We start from the raw sequence: 17,539 nt of genomic DNA on the forward strand, positions 1-17,539 counted from the left end.
GTCGTGTAGCTGGAACCAGCTGGCCTTCCCAGAGGAAACCCTTTGGTGCCTGTGCCAGGAATCTGATCAGCCTAGCAAGCAACAAAGGTGGCAGACAAGCTGAACAGGGAATTCCTGTCTGGAAGGACTGGGAGAACAAGCTTGGCTCAAGTAGTGGAACAGTTAAAACCAAAGGAGGTGGCATTCCTTTATACCTGGGGCAGGAGATGGTGCCAGTGGGTTTCAGAAGGGCTTAGACATTGCTGGGCACCTTCTGAAATGCTGAGGGCAGGCTTTGTGCCCTCTGAGAGACCTCCAGCACCTTTCCTGGTGCCACAGAAACACAGGGCTGCTTGGGAGGGATGGCCAGGCTCACAGATGCTCTCTGCAGTGTGTTTCCTCTGCCCAAGTGACCTGTTGTGTCTCAGTCCACAGCTGGCACATTTGCCACGGCTCAGCAGAGGGGCTGTGGCAGCAGTGTGCCAGCCTGGGATGCTGCTCCGGTGACGGGCGCGTGGCAGCATGGCCAAACAAGAGCAAGCCCAGGTGCCCAGGGAGTGTTAGCTGGCCAGATAGCTGCAGGTATCGCCTGCAGTTTGCTCCAGTGGGACATCTGCATTTGTTCTTACTGGTTTACAACCTGCCTTTAGTCTGGAGTCTTTCACATTGTTTAATCTGTTACCCATGAACTCTCTCTTATGTAGGCTATTGCGTTTACGGTGCGTGGCTCAATTCTAAAACATTCATGCTACTTGTACTTTGAGTTTCCCTTGAAATTGTTTGTTTGTTTATTTAGTTTGTTTCCATATGTTTTTCCTCTGAATTGTGGTCGTAGTAATGTTTCAAGTAGATACTTCATAGTAATGTTTCAAGTGGCTACTTGGTTTTGGAAAAATAAATGTTTAAAGTCCATTGCTTCATTTAAATTTTCAGCCTGGTTTAAAATTTTAGAAACAAGACCCAATAAGAAACATAATTATGAAGTATTTTATTTGGTAACTTGAAAGAGGTTATTTGTATCTGAAACAATTTTAAGAAAACATTACAAAATAGTATCATATGTCTCAAGTAGATATCTTAGTTTAAGACTTGCAGGAGCAACTTTTTCACATATGAAAGCTTCATACTCTCATTTAGGTAACTATTACAGCTATGTTGCTATTTCTCATTTTGTCATTGAGTCAGCCAGTGAATGCCATGAATCCGTGGTATGTAATATAGTTAATGCATAATATATATGGGCAATGAAAGGTCTTTGTCATATAGTATAAGGTCACCATCATTAATTTTCAAATTATAAAAAGGGATTTGCTGTTTTGTGATCATCATTACTGCAATATAATGTGTTGTGGATTCTGCCTGCACATAGAATGAACTGTGATCTTAATTAGAACTTTGACAAGCCTACTCCGATAAAATGATGAGATTATTCGTAATTGATGTCACAATCAATTACCAGTTAGTTCATCATGAATCTACTAACAGGTCTAGCCTTGGTGCTGGCCCCAGGATGTTGATGAGTGTGTGGCTGCCCTGTTCATGCTGTTACTGCGACAGGAGGGCAGATTTTCAGTCAACATCCTAATGACCTCTTTTGAAGTCTATTAAATTAATGACCCTGTCACATTGGTCTAACCTCTTGCATCTTCATTTTGGGTTTTTTGTTGCAAACCATTGGTTTTTGAGCACATGATAGAACAGATACTTTGGAGCACTCCTTCTCATCCCTCTAAATCTGGCAGTGAGTCTCATAGACTCAATAAAATTTAGTTCATTACATGAAATACAGAGCACAGAAATCAGGAAAAACACTGTAAGGCAAACTGTGCTTAACACCATTCTGTTTGGGTTTCTTTTTACATTTCAATCTTGCTTATAGGTGCCTAAAGGACATGTCTGGTTAGAAGGTGATAATCTCAGGAATTCTACAGATTCCAGGTGCTACGGACCTGTTCCTTATGGGCTGATAAGAGGACGCATTTGTCTTAAGGTATGTGAATTTCTACTATCTAAAAACAGTTGCATTAATACATTTTTAATGAGTGGCTGTTAGGTACTGAAACTTGCCTCCCCAGCTGCCTGGCCACAGCAAATGGAAAGGAAAGCATGAACACTCCACCACCTGCTGTAAAAGGATAAATCAACAGTGACGGGGTTTTTGGAGGGAGGACTTTGGAGCAGCACTGAGCAGTTTTCACTGCTATGAAAATGGAATGAATTGTTTTGCAAGCAAATCCAAACATGATAAAACCACAAATGTACACACCTACGCCCTACTGCACAGAGGTACATTTCATCCTTACTTTGATTCTCTCTGCAAAATGATTTTTCACTGTTGTAGCTCTGTGGTCCAAAAAACAAAATGGAGGAAAAGATTCTCTTTCCAGACTTGCACATGTAGCCTGGCCTTGCTGCTTTTTAAACTAAAAAAATGCTTTAAATTAATATTGTACTGTATAAACCATCACAGTTTTTTCTCCTTTTGCTTCAGCAATTCTACAACTTTATTTCACACTGAATTATTTTTTGATATTGTCTGTGTTACTAGATTACTCTTTTACCAAAAAGAAGAAACATAACACAATTTCCTCTCCATAAAAAGTTTAAGAAATAGGGGAGTGTGTATTACACAGTTATGCACCTGCTTTTAGAAAGCTGGATTGAAAGTTGTGCATTCAGAACAATAAAAAAAGGTTTTCTCCATATACTTCAACACATCCACAAACCCATAATTTAGCACACGTGTATTACAAAGGAAAGATTAGATCTTTCCAATTAGCAAAGCCTTATATCCTTAATTTACTGTATTTATGAACACAATTTGGGACTTTTCAAAACAACCCCTTGGAGCTATTGAGCACAATCAGTAATTGCTTTCTAAAGCTCAGACAACAGGGCCCCCTCAGCCCTACTGGCAAATTTGGGGTGACTTCTGTTCCTCCTGGCTCCCATTTGCTCTGAGTTCTTCCCCGGTGTTTACTCAGAGCTCTGCCCCTTCTCCTGCTGTCTGCCCTGCCCTGGACACCAGAGGGGAAAAGGCTGGTTCCCAACAGGGCTATTTTTATGGCCCAAGTTTTAGCTTGAATTATTGACTGATAAGAGACAAAGGACGCTCATCTGCTGACACTCCTCTAATGAGAATGTGGCAGTAATAATGCAACTGAAAAAAGCATTTCTCCAAGCTGGTGCACAGGTACAGAAAAGCTGCTGCTGTTCACTGCTTTAATGTTAGCAAATACTGGATATATCAAGAAGCTGTGTGTATGGACAGCCAGAATCAGTCACAGGATCTCTCCACAGCAATAGATTTTGTGTCCAGCTTGTGCCCTGACAAGGAAGGTGTTTGAAAGACCTTAATGAAGTGACTGACAGGACTGAACCCTAAGTAAACTCTGTACAACGAGTGGAACTCACAGATAATTCCTATTGAAGCACTACTTTAGGAGTCCTGAACATTTTCTGTTAAAAAAATAATTACGCAATCACTTGATACTTAATCAAAATCATTTAACCAGATTTCACAGGCAGTTGTTTAATGACAGTGGCATAGAGTAATGATTATTCAAGCTTTTGTGAGATTTAAGTAGATGGTGCCTAACAAAAGCAAAAATGAATTTGTTCTTCAAATGAGTGTTTCTGATTGGGTTCTTCCTGATACCTCACATGAGCACAGAGTGCTGTTGCTCCTGTGTGCTGCTGCTGCACACTGCAGTCAGGGCAGCAGGTACAGCCTGCACAGGGCTGGCTGGCCACTGGCCAGGAAACCTCTGAGTGCTTTTAGTGCAGCCTGCTGCAGCTTTGGCTTCTCCTCCATCCAACAGTTTTTACTGCCTTCAGAATGGAAGTTTCTGTGTCTTTGTCTTACAGTGGAGCAGATGTAACAGTGCCTTTCAGTGCTAAGTTACTTTTTTAGGAATGGACACAAAAAACCCCAGATATAATTTGGAAGTCAGGGATTTCCACAGAAGAGAGTGAGCTTAGCCAACCTAGCTGGCTGCATTTGTTTAGCCAGCCTGTTCTTGGCAAAACATGAATGTTTATCTGAAGTTTAGACCAAGGGTTGGTGCAGCAGTTTTTAACCCTTACAGAAATACCAACACTTGATTCTTGTCCTGCCACTCCAAACACAAGGTCATGCCATAAAGGGGCTGCTGAAATCAAAGCAGCTGCAAAGTCAGGAAAAGCACTGGGAATCCCACTTAGAACTCGTGTTTCATGCTGTCCTAGGTAGGATATCCTGTGCATTCCCTGGATTTAGGCTCCATGTCACAGCTAGACCTGTGGTGTATCTTCAAAAGAGCTAGTTAGCCCCATTTATGCCCCGTCCATCAGATCAAATCTATCTATGTAGGCCAAAGCAGAGAGGGCAAAGAGCTGCTAATTGGAAGAGCCAGTCTGAATGAGCAAGTCACAGTCAACTTCTGTCAGAACTTTAAAGGCAGAGTGGCATGTCTTTGTTTCACAGAGGAGAGCTTGCCATCTCTTTCCAAGCACCAGTATTGTTTCTCAGGTTCTCCCTACATATGCAGACGAGATAAAACATCATTTTTATTCTAACTCTACCACTAAGATTACTGTGACAAATTTCAAACTACACTGTCAAAGCAACATTTAAAGCTAATTTGATGACTTTCACTGAAAGAAAGTCAAGTTGCAGTAGGTGTGATTTGAGTTGCCTGAAATGAGATTTGTGCTGGAGCAAACAGAGTGAAAAACTACCTTCTCCAGGCCTTTACTGAGATCAGCTCACATTTGTTATATGGGATATTTTTCTTTCTTTTTACTTCTGCTCGCCTTCAGGGCCAAACAAAGACTTGACACCCAGCCTGCAGCCAGCACAGGCCCTCTGGACAGCTTTGAATTCTACAGCTTTGCTGCTAACCAAGATCACAAATACCCTTCTGTTGCTGGCTTGTATCTGTATTTTTGTGAGGAACTTAAAAATAGCTCACTGATCAGCACAGAGACAAGGCATCACCTCTGTGCTTCTGTGTCACAGCTGTTCCTCCTGCTCCTCCCTGACTGCACATGCCAGAGCCACAGGAATTGTCTGAGATCTTGCACAAGGGCCTTGTCCTGATGCACAGCACTTGAGGTCCTGAGCATGACTGTCCTTCTGCCTTCCTGGTGGGGCACAGGAGCCTGCAGAGGGCACAGCCCCAGCCAGGAGAGAGCTGCTGCTGCTGCTGCTGCTGCTGCTGCTGCTGCTGCCAGGCCTGTCCTGAGCTGCCTCAGCCTCTCCTGGCACAGCCTTTGCTGCTGGGGACACATCACAGGGGCAGAAATAACTGAGCCGCTGCCTGTGCTCCCTCTTTTAAACGAGACAATTGCTCTTTCACTCCACACGGGGAGCAGCAAAGGCTCCTTCTTCTGAGCTCTGGCTGCTCCATGAAGTCAGGATTGCTCTTAGGTTGCTGTTCTTAAGATCAAATTCTAAGGAAAAATAAGGGAGATAACTAAAATACTGACAGATGCTTTGGGAACAAAGTAGCAGCCCACCTTTCACTGTCTAGGCTGCTTCATCTTGGGCAAGGGCTGTGCAATTTTTATGGGCTTAGAGCCACAGAGGGCATTGATTGTTCATCCTCATCTTTCCCTTCTTCCTGCTGAGCCCCTTGTGCCATCTTTGAAAGAGACACAGACATTCAAGGGAGGCAAAGGACAATGAGTAAATGAATGTCCTTGCTTTCCTGTTGCTTTTTTTTTTGCATCCAAGACCATCCTACATGTAATTAATGACTGTGCAGAGCAAAGTACTCCTGGGAGCATTCAGTGCATGAACAGCTCCACAGGTAATTTCTGGAGAGAAGATTTATTTATTGGCCAGCTTCACTCTCTGACACCTGTACTTGGTGATGAGTTGTGCTCTTTTGGAAATAACTGTCCCTTCTCAGAGGAGCTTCATCCAGAGCCTGGTGGTGGCAGGCACTCCACCCCTTCATTCCTGTTTAAGTTTGTTAAAGTTTACCTGTAGCCAACAGATCTTTTTTTCTTTTTGGTATTTTCCAGTTGAAAATACAAATAAAATAAAAATACACCCCATCACAAGGATGTCCATGTGTGTGGTACTTTTTTCCTCTTAGATGGACCAAAAAACACATACCTGGTCTTTAAAGTCATGAAGAGCTTTACAAGCTAGAAAACACTGAATTGGGAAGATGCTCTTTAGGAACATATTTATTTCCAAGGGTGAAAAAAGCAATGGAATTCATGAGGCTCTCCATAGCAAAGCATATCTCCTGTATAAATTGTAAAATTCACACTCTGGAACAATTCCCTGTAACACACAGGATTAATTACTCCTAGTAAGAGAAGCACATCAGTGAGCAAAGTTCTTTACCAAAGAGAGAAAAAATGATGATGCTTATGAAACGATTCCAATGACAAATGAAAACACTGAATTTTGGATTGTGATTAAATCTCTTGTAACTGTTCTTTATTTTACAGATATGGCCTCTGAATGACTTTGGATTTCTACGTGCAAGCCCCAACGGCCACAGATTTCTTGATGATTAAAAGACTTATGTACTATTGACTGTTTTCATAGTATTTTCTACTAAATTGAATGGAACTATTTTCGCTTAGAATAAACACAAATATTACTTGACAAAGATATCTCTTTCTGAGATTACACCTAACTTCAGAGTGGGAATGATACACTTGTGTCACCCACCAAAACGATGTGCCTGCCATCAGCAGGTGGTGCCAGGGCTGGCACTGAACACAGCACCAGTGGGGTTCCAGACCTGCTGGTGGGGTTTCCTCTGGCTGCCCAGCGGGGTCAGAGCTCAGCTTCCTCCTTAGCTGTCCTCTCAGGAGTGATGACTCCATTTGTTCTGACACGGAGAGCCTCAGCCCAGCTCCTGCTCCTGCTCCAGGTGATGCCACTGTCACGGGGCAGGCACAGCCACTGCTTCCAGCTGCCAGCCTCTGCCTCCTCCTCCTGGGCCCCAGCCCTTGAGAGGATTTCATGAACTTAAATATTTAGCTTACAAATGGAAAATGTTCCTGTTTCCCACCGCTGAACTTTGCTCTTCATTATCTTCAAAGCATTCTCACGTCTGTGCCTCCTGATTGAATTTTGTCATCTGAGCTGTTGCAAGGATTTAACCTAAGAAGAAGGGCCCAAGAGCTGCTTCAGACTGAAATTGGAAGAAGCTGCTCTGTTGTTTGCTGGGAAAGAGACCTTGAGATCAGGAGATGCATTCCAGTTGTACAAACTCCTGTTCTGGGTTGGAGTGTTGAGTAATGAGCTCTTCAGCTGCAGTAGGAGAATCCCAGCTGTGTGAGCAAAGGGGAACTTGTCATTTTTAACCCTGAATCAACTCATTCTTGTAGTGCCCCCCTTTTCTTTAACATACATTTCTGTAGTAGATTCCCTCACGTGTTTGTCCAGTCTTTTGAACAGTTTGTAACACTCAGTGTGCTTCACTGAAACAATCATTGCAGGATCTCGATAACAAGTGAACATGTGTCACAACAAACCAAAGATACATCTTTGGTTTCACTCTTGGAGACACTGTAATTCCCACCACATCGACAGGACAGAGTGTAGAGTTGTTCATCTGCCAAAAAAGAAAACAAAAACACCTTTAGTGCTGGAGAAGAATCAAGAATTTATTTGGAATTTTCTTCACAAAGCTGCTCTTAGTAACAACCTCCCACTGCTGGGTTGTAAGTATCAGTATCTGTGCTACCATTTGTAGCTCAAAAAATAATCTCAAAGTGTTTCAGTGATTGAGGTATTCTTACACTGAACAACCAGGGCCAATGGAGTCTCTTAAAAAAACCAAACAACCAAACCCAAAAGCTCCAGTAATTACAAGGTGCACAATCTGAAGATACTAAAAGAAAAATCATACAGATCTAGGATGCTTCCAAAATAGGCTGCTAACCCAGGAACCAAAACAAAAAAAAAAAAAAGGAAAGTAGGATTTTTCCCCTCACAACTTAAAAAAAAAAGTTTAAAAATAAAAATAAATATCAGCCATTTATTCCAAAAGTAATTAAACAAGAAAAGCCAGAGCAATAGACAGGAGGGAAGGAACAGTGGCAGGTGAAAAAAGAAACAGAGGCATTCTACCATCACAGGAAGGGCAAGAAGATATGGGAAAAATCTATGTACTCTCAATGATACCAGAGGAGAGCTGGGTGAAAAGTGGTACTGCAAGTGAGGGTGGGGGGAAATGCAGATGAAATGGGAAACAAATGTAACAGAAAGCTTGTCCCAGGAAATACAGCAAAAACAGCACTTAAAGTAAGGCAACAATGATGCAAGATGCAGAAAAAAAGAGAAAACATTAAGAGGGACAAAGAAAAGCATTGGGAACCAGCAATAAGGCTCTCATACCTTCATTCCAGGACATGTCCTCAAGATAAATCTGTTCATGAAGTGGCCATTCTTTTGTCAGGTTATCTTCTGTAAAGCAAACACGACAGATGCTCAGTCTTTTCTGAGAAATTAATGGGTTTATAAACCTAGCAGTCAGTCTGGTCCCTACCAGAGCCCTGCCTAGACCACTGTGTCAGTTCAAACTGGAGTTCTCTAAAATTTTAGGTTTCCATAGATCTGCATAAGCTGGAACATGTTCTCTTGTAGCCAGGAGAAATAAATGGTGACAACAAATTACTGAATTAAGACCCTGAAACCAGCACTTGTGTGAAATTAGGGGCAAACTTCTACTACATCAAACTTCTGCTACAAACTACTTTTGATGTAGGTGCCTTTCAAAAGCTGGCTGTAACTCCAACTCCACGAGCTGAAATGGTGAAGGTGAACCTGCACTTTTCACAGATTTGTGGGACCTCTCAAGATCACCCATCAAAACCTCCTGCACCCCCCAGGGCAGCTGGAACAAGCTGACCAGGATGGGCAGATTTTAAATATCTCTACAAAAGGAGATGTCTCAGTGTCTCTCAGGCAATGCCATTCATGGAGAAGGAAGAAGGAGAAGCCAAATAAAAACCTTCCAAATAAGCACCAAGGGCTTGTTGTGTGTGAGAACACCACTGAAATTCCTGCAAGGAAATAAATCCTGCAGAAGAAATAACTCCTGTAAAAAACACTTGCAGGGGAAGAGCAGTCCAAGTGCTCTTTTATGAGAAAGAGTCTCTGAGCACAGAAAGAAAGTCAAGTTCTGCCTGTACCTGAGAGATCTGTTGCCATTTGATCCCCCAGGGAGTCCAGCATGAAATGAAAAGTGTACAACATCTACAGGTAACAAAAAACTGAGTTATCAAACTTCCAGAGCTTCCTATTTGGGATTAATGAAGCAGGATTACTCTCAAAAATTTTATAGATTGGTGGTGGAGGTCTGGGTCATGCCTCACTGCTAGAAAGTACAAAAAGGGCAGATGGGCCACCTGAAGATGTAATGCAAATTAATGAGCTTAAAGTAACTGTGAATCATAGAACCACAGCATCATTTATGCTGGAAAACATCTTTGAGTCCAACCATTAAAGTAATGAAGAAGCAGCTGAGGAAAAGTCTGCTCTCTCTTCTATTCCAAACATGGTATAATACAAAGCTTGGGGAACAGAATTTCAACAAAGCTTTTCTAATTCATCCCTGCAATTGTAATTTTGAAAATAAAAAAATCAATGGGCAAAAATAATCCTCACAGTTCCCAGGCTGAACAGAGATTGTTATTCATTGTTATTCTCCATCTGATGCTCAGATCTGAAGGATCAGGCACAGCATCTCCAGCTGGGCAAGGAGGGATTGTCCTGCTCTGCTCTGAGCTGGGGTGGCCTCACCTCGAGTGCTGGGGCAGTTTTGGGTGCCACAACATAAACAAGAGATGAGGCCATTAGAGAACATCCCAAGGAGGCCTCGAGGATGGGGAAGGGCCCTGAGGGGGCAGAGTGTGAGGAGCTGCTGAGGGCCCTGGGTCTGCTCAGCCTGGAGGAGACTGAGGCCAGAGCTCATGGTGGCCTTCAGCATCCTCACCAGGGCCAGGGCAGGGGCAGGCACTGATCTCTGCTCTGTGGGACAGGGACAGCACCCAGGGATGGCTGGAGCTGGGGCTGGGGCAGGCACTGATCTCTGTGGGACAGGGACAGCACCCAGGGATGGCTGGAGCTGGGGCAGGGGCAGGCACTGATCTCTGTGGGACAGGGACAGCACCCAGAGAATGGCCTGGAAGCAGGGCAGGTTCAGGCACTGATCTCTGCTCTGTGGGACAGGGACAGCACCCAGGGATGGCTGGAGCTGGGGCTGGGGCAGGCACTGATCTCTGTGGGACAGGGCAGGGGCAGGCACTGATCTCTGCTCTGTGGGACAGGGACAGCACCCAGGGATGGCTGGGGCAGGGGCAGGCACTGATCTCTGTGGGACAGGGACAGCACCCAGAGAATGGCCTGGAATCAGGGCAGGTTCAGGCACTGATCTCTGCTCTGTGGGACAGGGACAGCACCCAGAGAATGGCCTGGAATCAGGGCAGGTTCAGATTGGATATCAGGCACGGGTTCTTCCCCCAGAGGGTGTTTGGGCACTGGCACGGCTGCCCAGGGCAGAGCTCACAGCACCAGCCTGGCAGAGCTCTGGAAGGGCTTGGACAATGCTCTCAGGCACAGGGTGTGATTCCTAGGTGTGCAACGCCTTCACTGATCCCCCTAAGTCCCTTCCAACTCAGCATATTCTATGACTGTGATTCTATGAAGTCTGAAATCTGGTTATCTCAAAAAAACCAAAATTTGCTATTAGTACTCTTGACTTCCCACATGATCCAGTACCAGCTCTTGTCAGGCAACTTTGCACACTGCATTTATTTGCCTGGCTGGTTCAAGCAGGAGGAACATTTACCAGAGATGAACAAAGTTTTTTTATTTTCTAGCTCTCCTATTAAAGCCATTACCCAGCCTAATACACCTTGAGACAGCAGAAACAGAAGCACAGCCCAGTCTGAGTTTGGAAGCAGAACATCCAACCCAATGGCTCTCAGATTTTTGTGCCCTTCCTTATTTCATCTGTATCACTTTTATTACAACCATGGCTCCTTGCTTGTCTGAAGCAAACTGGTGTCCCATTTTCCCTCCCAGCCCCAAAGAGAGTGGGAATGTCCCACTGAGTGCTGAGTCTTGTGATGTCTGCTCAGGCTGTAAAATTCTGTGTACTGAGTTTTCTTCAGAGCTGTCACTTCTGGAACCCACCCTGAACATCCGGGGGAAATGTGAGCAGCAGAACTTGGGAAACAAATTTTAATTCCCAGCAGCACAGCCTGCCTGGCTTTGCCATCTATTGGATTTGTCTGACAACAAGAGGTGAAAGGATTCTGCAGCTCCATTGTCTCAACTGCAGGATCTAAGAAAACACTGGCAGGCTCATCAGAGAGGTTTATGAGCCTGCAATTCAAAGAGATTAAAAGGAAAAATCTACTGAGATTCTTTCAGGCTACAGAACAACATTAAATAACTATTAGCAGCTTGGTTCAGTAAAGCTTTACTAGAGCCCTTGCTGGGTCATTCAGAAATTGTAAAAGAGGAAAGGTATTTAAGTTTCACTTGGAGATACAATAAATATTTCTTGTGCTATTTAAGGCTGAGTTTTAGGGAAAAGGGTTGCAAGCAGTAAATGGAAATTCAACCCTTTTAACAGTTTATGGTTATAGTAAAAATAGTCATAATACTTGGAAGATTTTTCTAGCTCTTTATCAGGCATACATATGTAGGATTGATTTTTTTTTTCAAACCAAACACAATTAAACTTTAAGATATGTACTGTCAGTCAAATACTGTTCACAGTATCTACTCTGCATAAAAATCACCACATACTCACTGGATGCTTTCACAAGTTAATTTTTTTAAACAGGCTTTTCAGTTTTAAAACAATTACTTAAATTTGAGTCTTTTCAGACTCTTCTGACTTTCCTGAGTCTTTTCTTAGCTGCTGTCTCAATCTAAAACAAACACACCTACTTTAATTTCAAATTTTAACAAAGTCACGTTGAGAATTTTCCTAACAAAGAGATGCAGAAATACCAAAACAATCCTGCTGCATTTGTTGCAGATGAGATTTAACTCCAGAGAGTTCAAAGGCTTGTGCTCCAGCTGAGGGGCTGCAGCCACAAATCCGTGGCCGGAGAAGGAACATCCACTTCTGTCACACACAGAGCATAACCTGGCACTCTGCAGATCCCTGCTATTGTCAGCAAAGGCTGCTTTAATCACCAGGTGTTACAAAATGAGCTGCTTTACACTAAGTACAACTTTTTGTGCTGTTTTTTGCCCAGAGCAGCTCGAGAATCTCCACCCTTGGAGACAGTAAAGCCAGGCTGAGCAACTGTGAGGACTGGCTTGAGCTGGGAGATTGATCTGCACAGGGTGGCCTGGGAAGGTTCTTCCAGCCCCTGTGATTCTCTGGCTCTGTTGAGAAGTTTTCCTTTTTTCCAGCTGTGTCACAAAAGCATGAACTTATGGGGTTCAGGGGATTTCTAATGTGAAAAATGTGAAATAGGTTTTATCCACACCAAAAACTTTTGGTAATTATCAGAGTCAAGCCTGATTTTAACTGCATATTAGTCTTTTTTAAGTGGGATATCAAACAAAGAATGGAAAAATCTAAGAAGAAAATCTATTGACAAAAAAAACCCAAGTCCATTCTTCATAGGTAAATTCTTATGCAGGTTTTTTTTTCCAGCCCCCAAATTTTTCATAGGGACTGTAAGCAAAAGATTCACCATCATAAAAAGGTATTCTTATATGGCAAAACAATGAATTGGAAAAAATTTCAGAAAACATACAAAAAGGCAGTTCTCATAGGATTTCCAGATCAGAAAAAGTTGGGTAAGTATTTGAGTCTAACCTCTGAACAATTTGTGGTTTGTCCCTTCCCCTTTAATTCTATGGCCCGAAGGCACCAAAAAATTAGGAGATTACTGAGAAGCCTTCAGAGAAAAGCAGTATTAAGCTATAAAAGCACATTTCACTTGTTATTCTCAACAATTCAAACAAAAATAAATTTAAACCATAGAGCCCCACAGAATTTCATCTCCTTGGAACTTCTCTGGCTACTGAACTTCTGAGCCAAGTAGTTCAGACTGAGTTAGTGTAAGACAAGAAGGTACAAACGAACAAACAAACAAACAAACACACAGAGCCACCCTTCAGATCCTGCTCCCTGGCCTCCCTCTGCACCTTCACTTGCTGTATTCTCTCTCTCTCTCATCACTACTCCCCTCAGCTGCTGCCTCAATCCCTTTGTTTCTGTCAGCCTTTATGGCAGTGCCCGTGACTTTGTCTGGAATTGTGGCTGCAGAAGGAGCTTGACAGGCATCCAAAGAAGGAGAATTTACCTCCCCATCATTTTGCTGCCAGGGAACATGCTGGAAAGAATGCAGCGGCACTGCACATGTGTGTCAGGTGTGGCCCTGGGAATGGCACCCTCTGTGCTAAAACAGAATGTCCCATCACCCAACACCTGCCTCAACAGAGGTACAGCCTGAGTCCCTCATTTACCAACTCTTTCCTACACAATCTTGAGACGGCTTTTCAAAGAACTCATCTGGATGCAAAAGAATCACAGAAAATACAGATAATCTTCAAATTACAGTCAAAACTGATTTATAGATTAAGGACACATTTGTATGTCCTTAATCTATAAATCAGTTTTGACTGTAATTTGTAATTTTAAGGACATATTTGTATGTCCTTAAATCCCAAGGGAAAACAAGATCCTGATGTAGCTTTCTACTCCAGTGGACGAACCTGACCCAGGCAAAATGGAACTCCATGGTCTGAATTTAAGCTTTAGGTAAAACTCACCAGATACTGAAAGATTCCCAACATTATCTCTAGTATCTCCTTTTTCCTTTGCCCATACAATTTGTGAAAAGAGAAGGCACAAGCAATATTACAATGGTAGAGTACAACAGCATGAGAGTGCTGGGCAGCAGAAATTCCTGTTCTGATATCACCTTCATGCATTTAAAAAATAACTTTGAGATGAGAAAATTATTTAAGTCTGATCTTAATTCTGTTTACATTGCAAATAGAACAAGATCCAATTTTTTTCCATAAAATACTTATTCCACAACTCTGTTTTCACCCCTCCCCCTCTCTGAAGTCTGAAATACAAGGTTATTGTGGTGGTTTTGTATGGGAGGCATTCACAGAAGTGGTGAGCCACGAGAAGTGTCCTAGAAGTTTTGTTCTGATTCTAATTACTTTTTCTTTTGGTTACTATTAATAAATTTTTCTTTATACCCTTGTAAAGTTTTAAACCTACCTTATGTTTCTCCTAATCCTATTTCAAGGAAATGACTTAGTGAATATACTAGTGATTATCCAACACTAAACCCACCCCACTCATTAGCACATTACCAGAGAAATCTCAGATTAACCAACCGAACCCACTGCAGCCCTTTAAGTGCAGAATTCCCCCTGTGTACCCCCAGCACCCTGTGTACCCTGCAGTGATGCCACGGTGCCTTTGTGTCTCTGAGCTGCGTGGGGAGTTAAAAATCAGCGCGAGGGCCAGGGGCTGATGGTGTGCCAGGGCACAAAGCAGGAATTCAATAACAAGCTGCACAGACAGTGGCCTTTTATCAGCACATTCCGCAGTGGTGGTGGCTCCACGTCAATGCCGGCCCCAGTGTGTCACTGCAGAGTGCCACCGAGTGTTTTCCCCACGGGCAAGCCACTATTATTGACTCCCCCCATTAACATGGAGGGTGGATATACATTTATTGAAGGTTCTAATGGAAGGCTGAGGGACTCCTATCCCGAGGCCAGAGCAGAAAGACAGCCTATCACTTCATGTAATGGTAGCCCATGTGTGACAGACCTGACCTACATTTCCCCCCTTTCTTTCTCACAACAGCCTGTCACTGTTTTAAGAAGCTATTTTCTGAGAGCTATAAAAAGGAATGCGTGCTAGAGCTGCCTGGTTAATATGTTATATTGAAATATTATTTACAAACCTGCTTTAGAAAGGCTACTTTAGACTGTGGATGAATTATGAACGATACCTAACACCCACAACGTGTCCTAATGGCTCTGGTTATAAATTCACACACAAAGAACACTAGGTGTGGATGGATTAATACTTACATCTAAAACACTGCAACAAAACGGAGCATAAAACTTAAAATTAAGAATAATTAATGAAGCTACCTTTCTAAAATAAAAAGGGCTAAGGTCTGCAATCAGTATAAATTCCATAATAATTCAAACTATCGGGAAGAATGCCCCCTAACGTTTTGTTGGAAATCATTCTGTGTTTTCAGCAGCTGATGTATGTGTAGCTCAAGCTATAAATAATGGATCCACGCCTGAAAGTAGGACAGGAGTGAAAGCAGCATTCCGTTCAGCACCGAACAGCATTTTCAAACACCAGCTCACCACCACTCCCAGCCCCTGGCTTAGAGAAAGAGCTGCTGCCACTCCAGCCCTCCTTGGCAGGAACCTACCACGCCGCTGCAGGTCATACTCCTGCTTTGTCTCCTCGTTGCCCAGAACTTTCCAGGCCTGGTGGATCTCCAGGAACCGCTGCCCGCGCTCCTCTGCCGCCGCCTCCGCCGCCTGCTTGTCGGGGTGGTGCTGCCAACCAAAAACAACAGGACAAACAGGTTTGGGGGGCTGGGGCTGAGCAGGCTGGGAGAGGAGCCGTCCTTCACGCACCTCATACTCAGCTAGGAGGACACAGGAAAGGAGAAGGGCTAAGCTGAGGAGTGAAGGAAGGGAGGTGACGGCGCTGGGCACAAGAGGAACTGCCAGTTTGATTATCCCACTGGAAGGGCGGCAGAGCCACCAGTGGCACGAGTGTCACCGTGAGCACTGATGGCATTTTCTGGATAATTTGCTGATGGAATCACTGCCCTTATGGACAATTTACCTAGAGAAACAGAAACAGGTGCACACAGGAGACCACGACACAGGGACAAGAGGAGGTGCCGGTAGCTCTTGTGACACTGTCCAGAGCTAGACGTATTTAAACACAAACATAGATTTATAATTTTTAAAAAATATTTAAACATAAGCATCAATCACTGCCCTTATGGACAATTTACCTAGAGAAACAGAAATAGGTGCACACAGGAGACCACAACACAGGGACAAGAGGAGATGCTGGCAGCTCTCATGACACTCCGCAGAGCTAGACGTATTTAAACACAAACGTGAACACAGATGTATAATAAAAAAAATTAAAAAATATTTAAACATAAAGACAGATTTAAACATAAGCACCAATCACTGGCCTTATGGACAATTTACCTAGAAAACAGAAACAGGTGCACACAGGGGACCACGACACAGGGACAAGAGGAGGTGCTGGCAGCTCTTGTGACACTGTGCAGAGCTAAATGTATTTAAACACCACATAAACACAGGTTTAAAATTAAAAAAAAAAAATTAAAGTATTTAAACATAAAGACAGATTTAAACATAAGCACCAATCATTGGCCTTATGGACAATTTACCTAGAAAACAGAAACAGGTGCACACAGGGGACCACGACACAGGGACAAGAGGAGGCGCTGGCAACTCTCATGACACTCCACAAAGCTAAACATACTTAAACACAAACAGATTTATAATTAAAAAAAAAAAATTAAAAATATTTAAACATAAGCACCAATCACTGGCCTTATGGACAATTTACCTAGAGAGTGACTAGCACAAACAGAAATAGGGGACCATGACACAGGGACAAGAGGAGGTGCTGGCAGCTCTTGTAACACTCCACAGAGCTAAACATATTTAAACACAAACACAGATCTAAAATAAAAAAAAAAAAAATTAAAAATATTTAAACATAAACACAGATTTAAACGTAAGAACCAATGTTCAGTTAAAGCTATCACATATCAATTGAATGCTGCATTACACGTGCCCAGCTTTTTTTATGATTTAAATGGTAAATAAAATATACATGATCAAATATAATTTATACTACATGTAATTCTACTTTTGAAAATATGCCTGAACATCTTTCATTTCTTCCAGTTCAGTGAATCAATGGCCCTTCCAAATACTTAAAATCATGGATCACTGGCTACAAAATGGTGTCATTTTCGTTAAGAAATGATTATTCAAGGACATGGTTATTCAAGAAATCCCACGTTAAACAGGCAACAATAATTAAAATGGTAACACGTTTTCTTTCTCATTTGTGCAGAGCAGAGCATTCTGACTTGAGTGGTTCCAATGCCTGCTGAAAAGGAACCCTCAAAACTCCATCTTCCTGTAGCTTTAATTCATCTCCAGTAATCTCTTTTTCTGCTACTCTAAATTGCTCAGTAGATGTGAGGGAGCAACACGGAACAGCATTTAAGTTGAGAAAGTTCCAGTATAATCAATATAATCAATATAATATATAATATAAAAATATATAATATAAAAATATAATATAATATAATATAATATAATATAATATAATATAATATAATATAATATAATATAATATAATATAATATAATATAATATAATATAATATAATATAATATAATATAATATAATATAATATAATATAATATAATATAAGTTCCAACATATTCAGGCCTACCAGCTGATAATTGTGTCATAGACCAAGTTTTCCCTTATTCTGGAGCTTTAAGTGCC

General features: G+C 42.4%; 2 protein-coding genes across 3 annotated transcripts in view; one reads left to right on the top strand and one right to left on the bottom strand.

Moving 5' to 3' along the window:
- IMMP1L (inner mitochondrial membrane peptidase subunit 1) overlaps window positions 1-6,512 on the top strand; it is a 32,106-nt gene extending 25,594 nt beyond the window's left edge. Inside the window, exons 5-6 of the mRNA XM_059474603.1 lie at window positions 1,859-1,969; window positions 6,427-6,512. Of these exons, the coding sequence (XP_059330586.1) occupies window positions 1,859-1,969; window positions 6,427-6,495 (180 nt within the window). The 3' untranslated portion in view covers window positions 6,496-6,512. The remainder of the gene's footprint in view (window positions 1-1,858; window positions 1,970-6,426) is intronic.
- Window positions 6,513-6,678: 166 nt separating this feature from the next.
- DNAJC24 (DnaJ heat shock protein family (Hsp40) member C24) overlaps window positions 6,679-17,539 on the bottom strand; it is a 35,034-nt gene continuing 24,173 nt past the window's right edge. For both annotated transcript variants that reach the window (XM_059474605.1, XM_059474604.1), the window contains exons 3-5: window positions 15,388-15,517; window positions 8,330-8,398; window positions 6,679-7,544 (exon numbers count right to left, since the gene is read on the bottom strand). In XM_059474605.1, coding sequence (XP_059330588.1) covers window positions 7,420-7,544; window positions 8,330-8,398; window positions 15,388-15,517 — 324 coding nt within the window. In that variant the 3' untranslated portion in view covers window positions 6,679-7,419. The remainder of the gene's footprint in view (window positions 7,545-8,329; window positions 8,399-15,387; window positions 15,518-17,539) is intronic.

This window comes from Ammospiza nelsoni, chromosome 6 (assembly GCF_027579445.1).
Source record: "Ammospiza nelsoni isolate bAmmNel1 chromosome 6, bAmmNel1.pri, whole genome shotgun sequence".
In the NCBI taxonomy this organism is placed as follows: Eukaryota; Metazoa; Chordata; class Aves; order Passeriformes; family Passerellidae; genus Ammospiza; species Ammospiza nelsoni.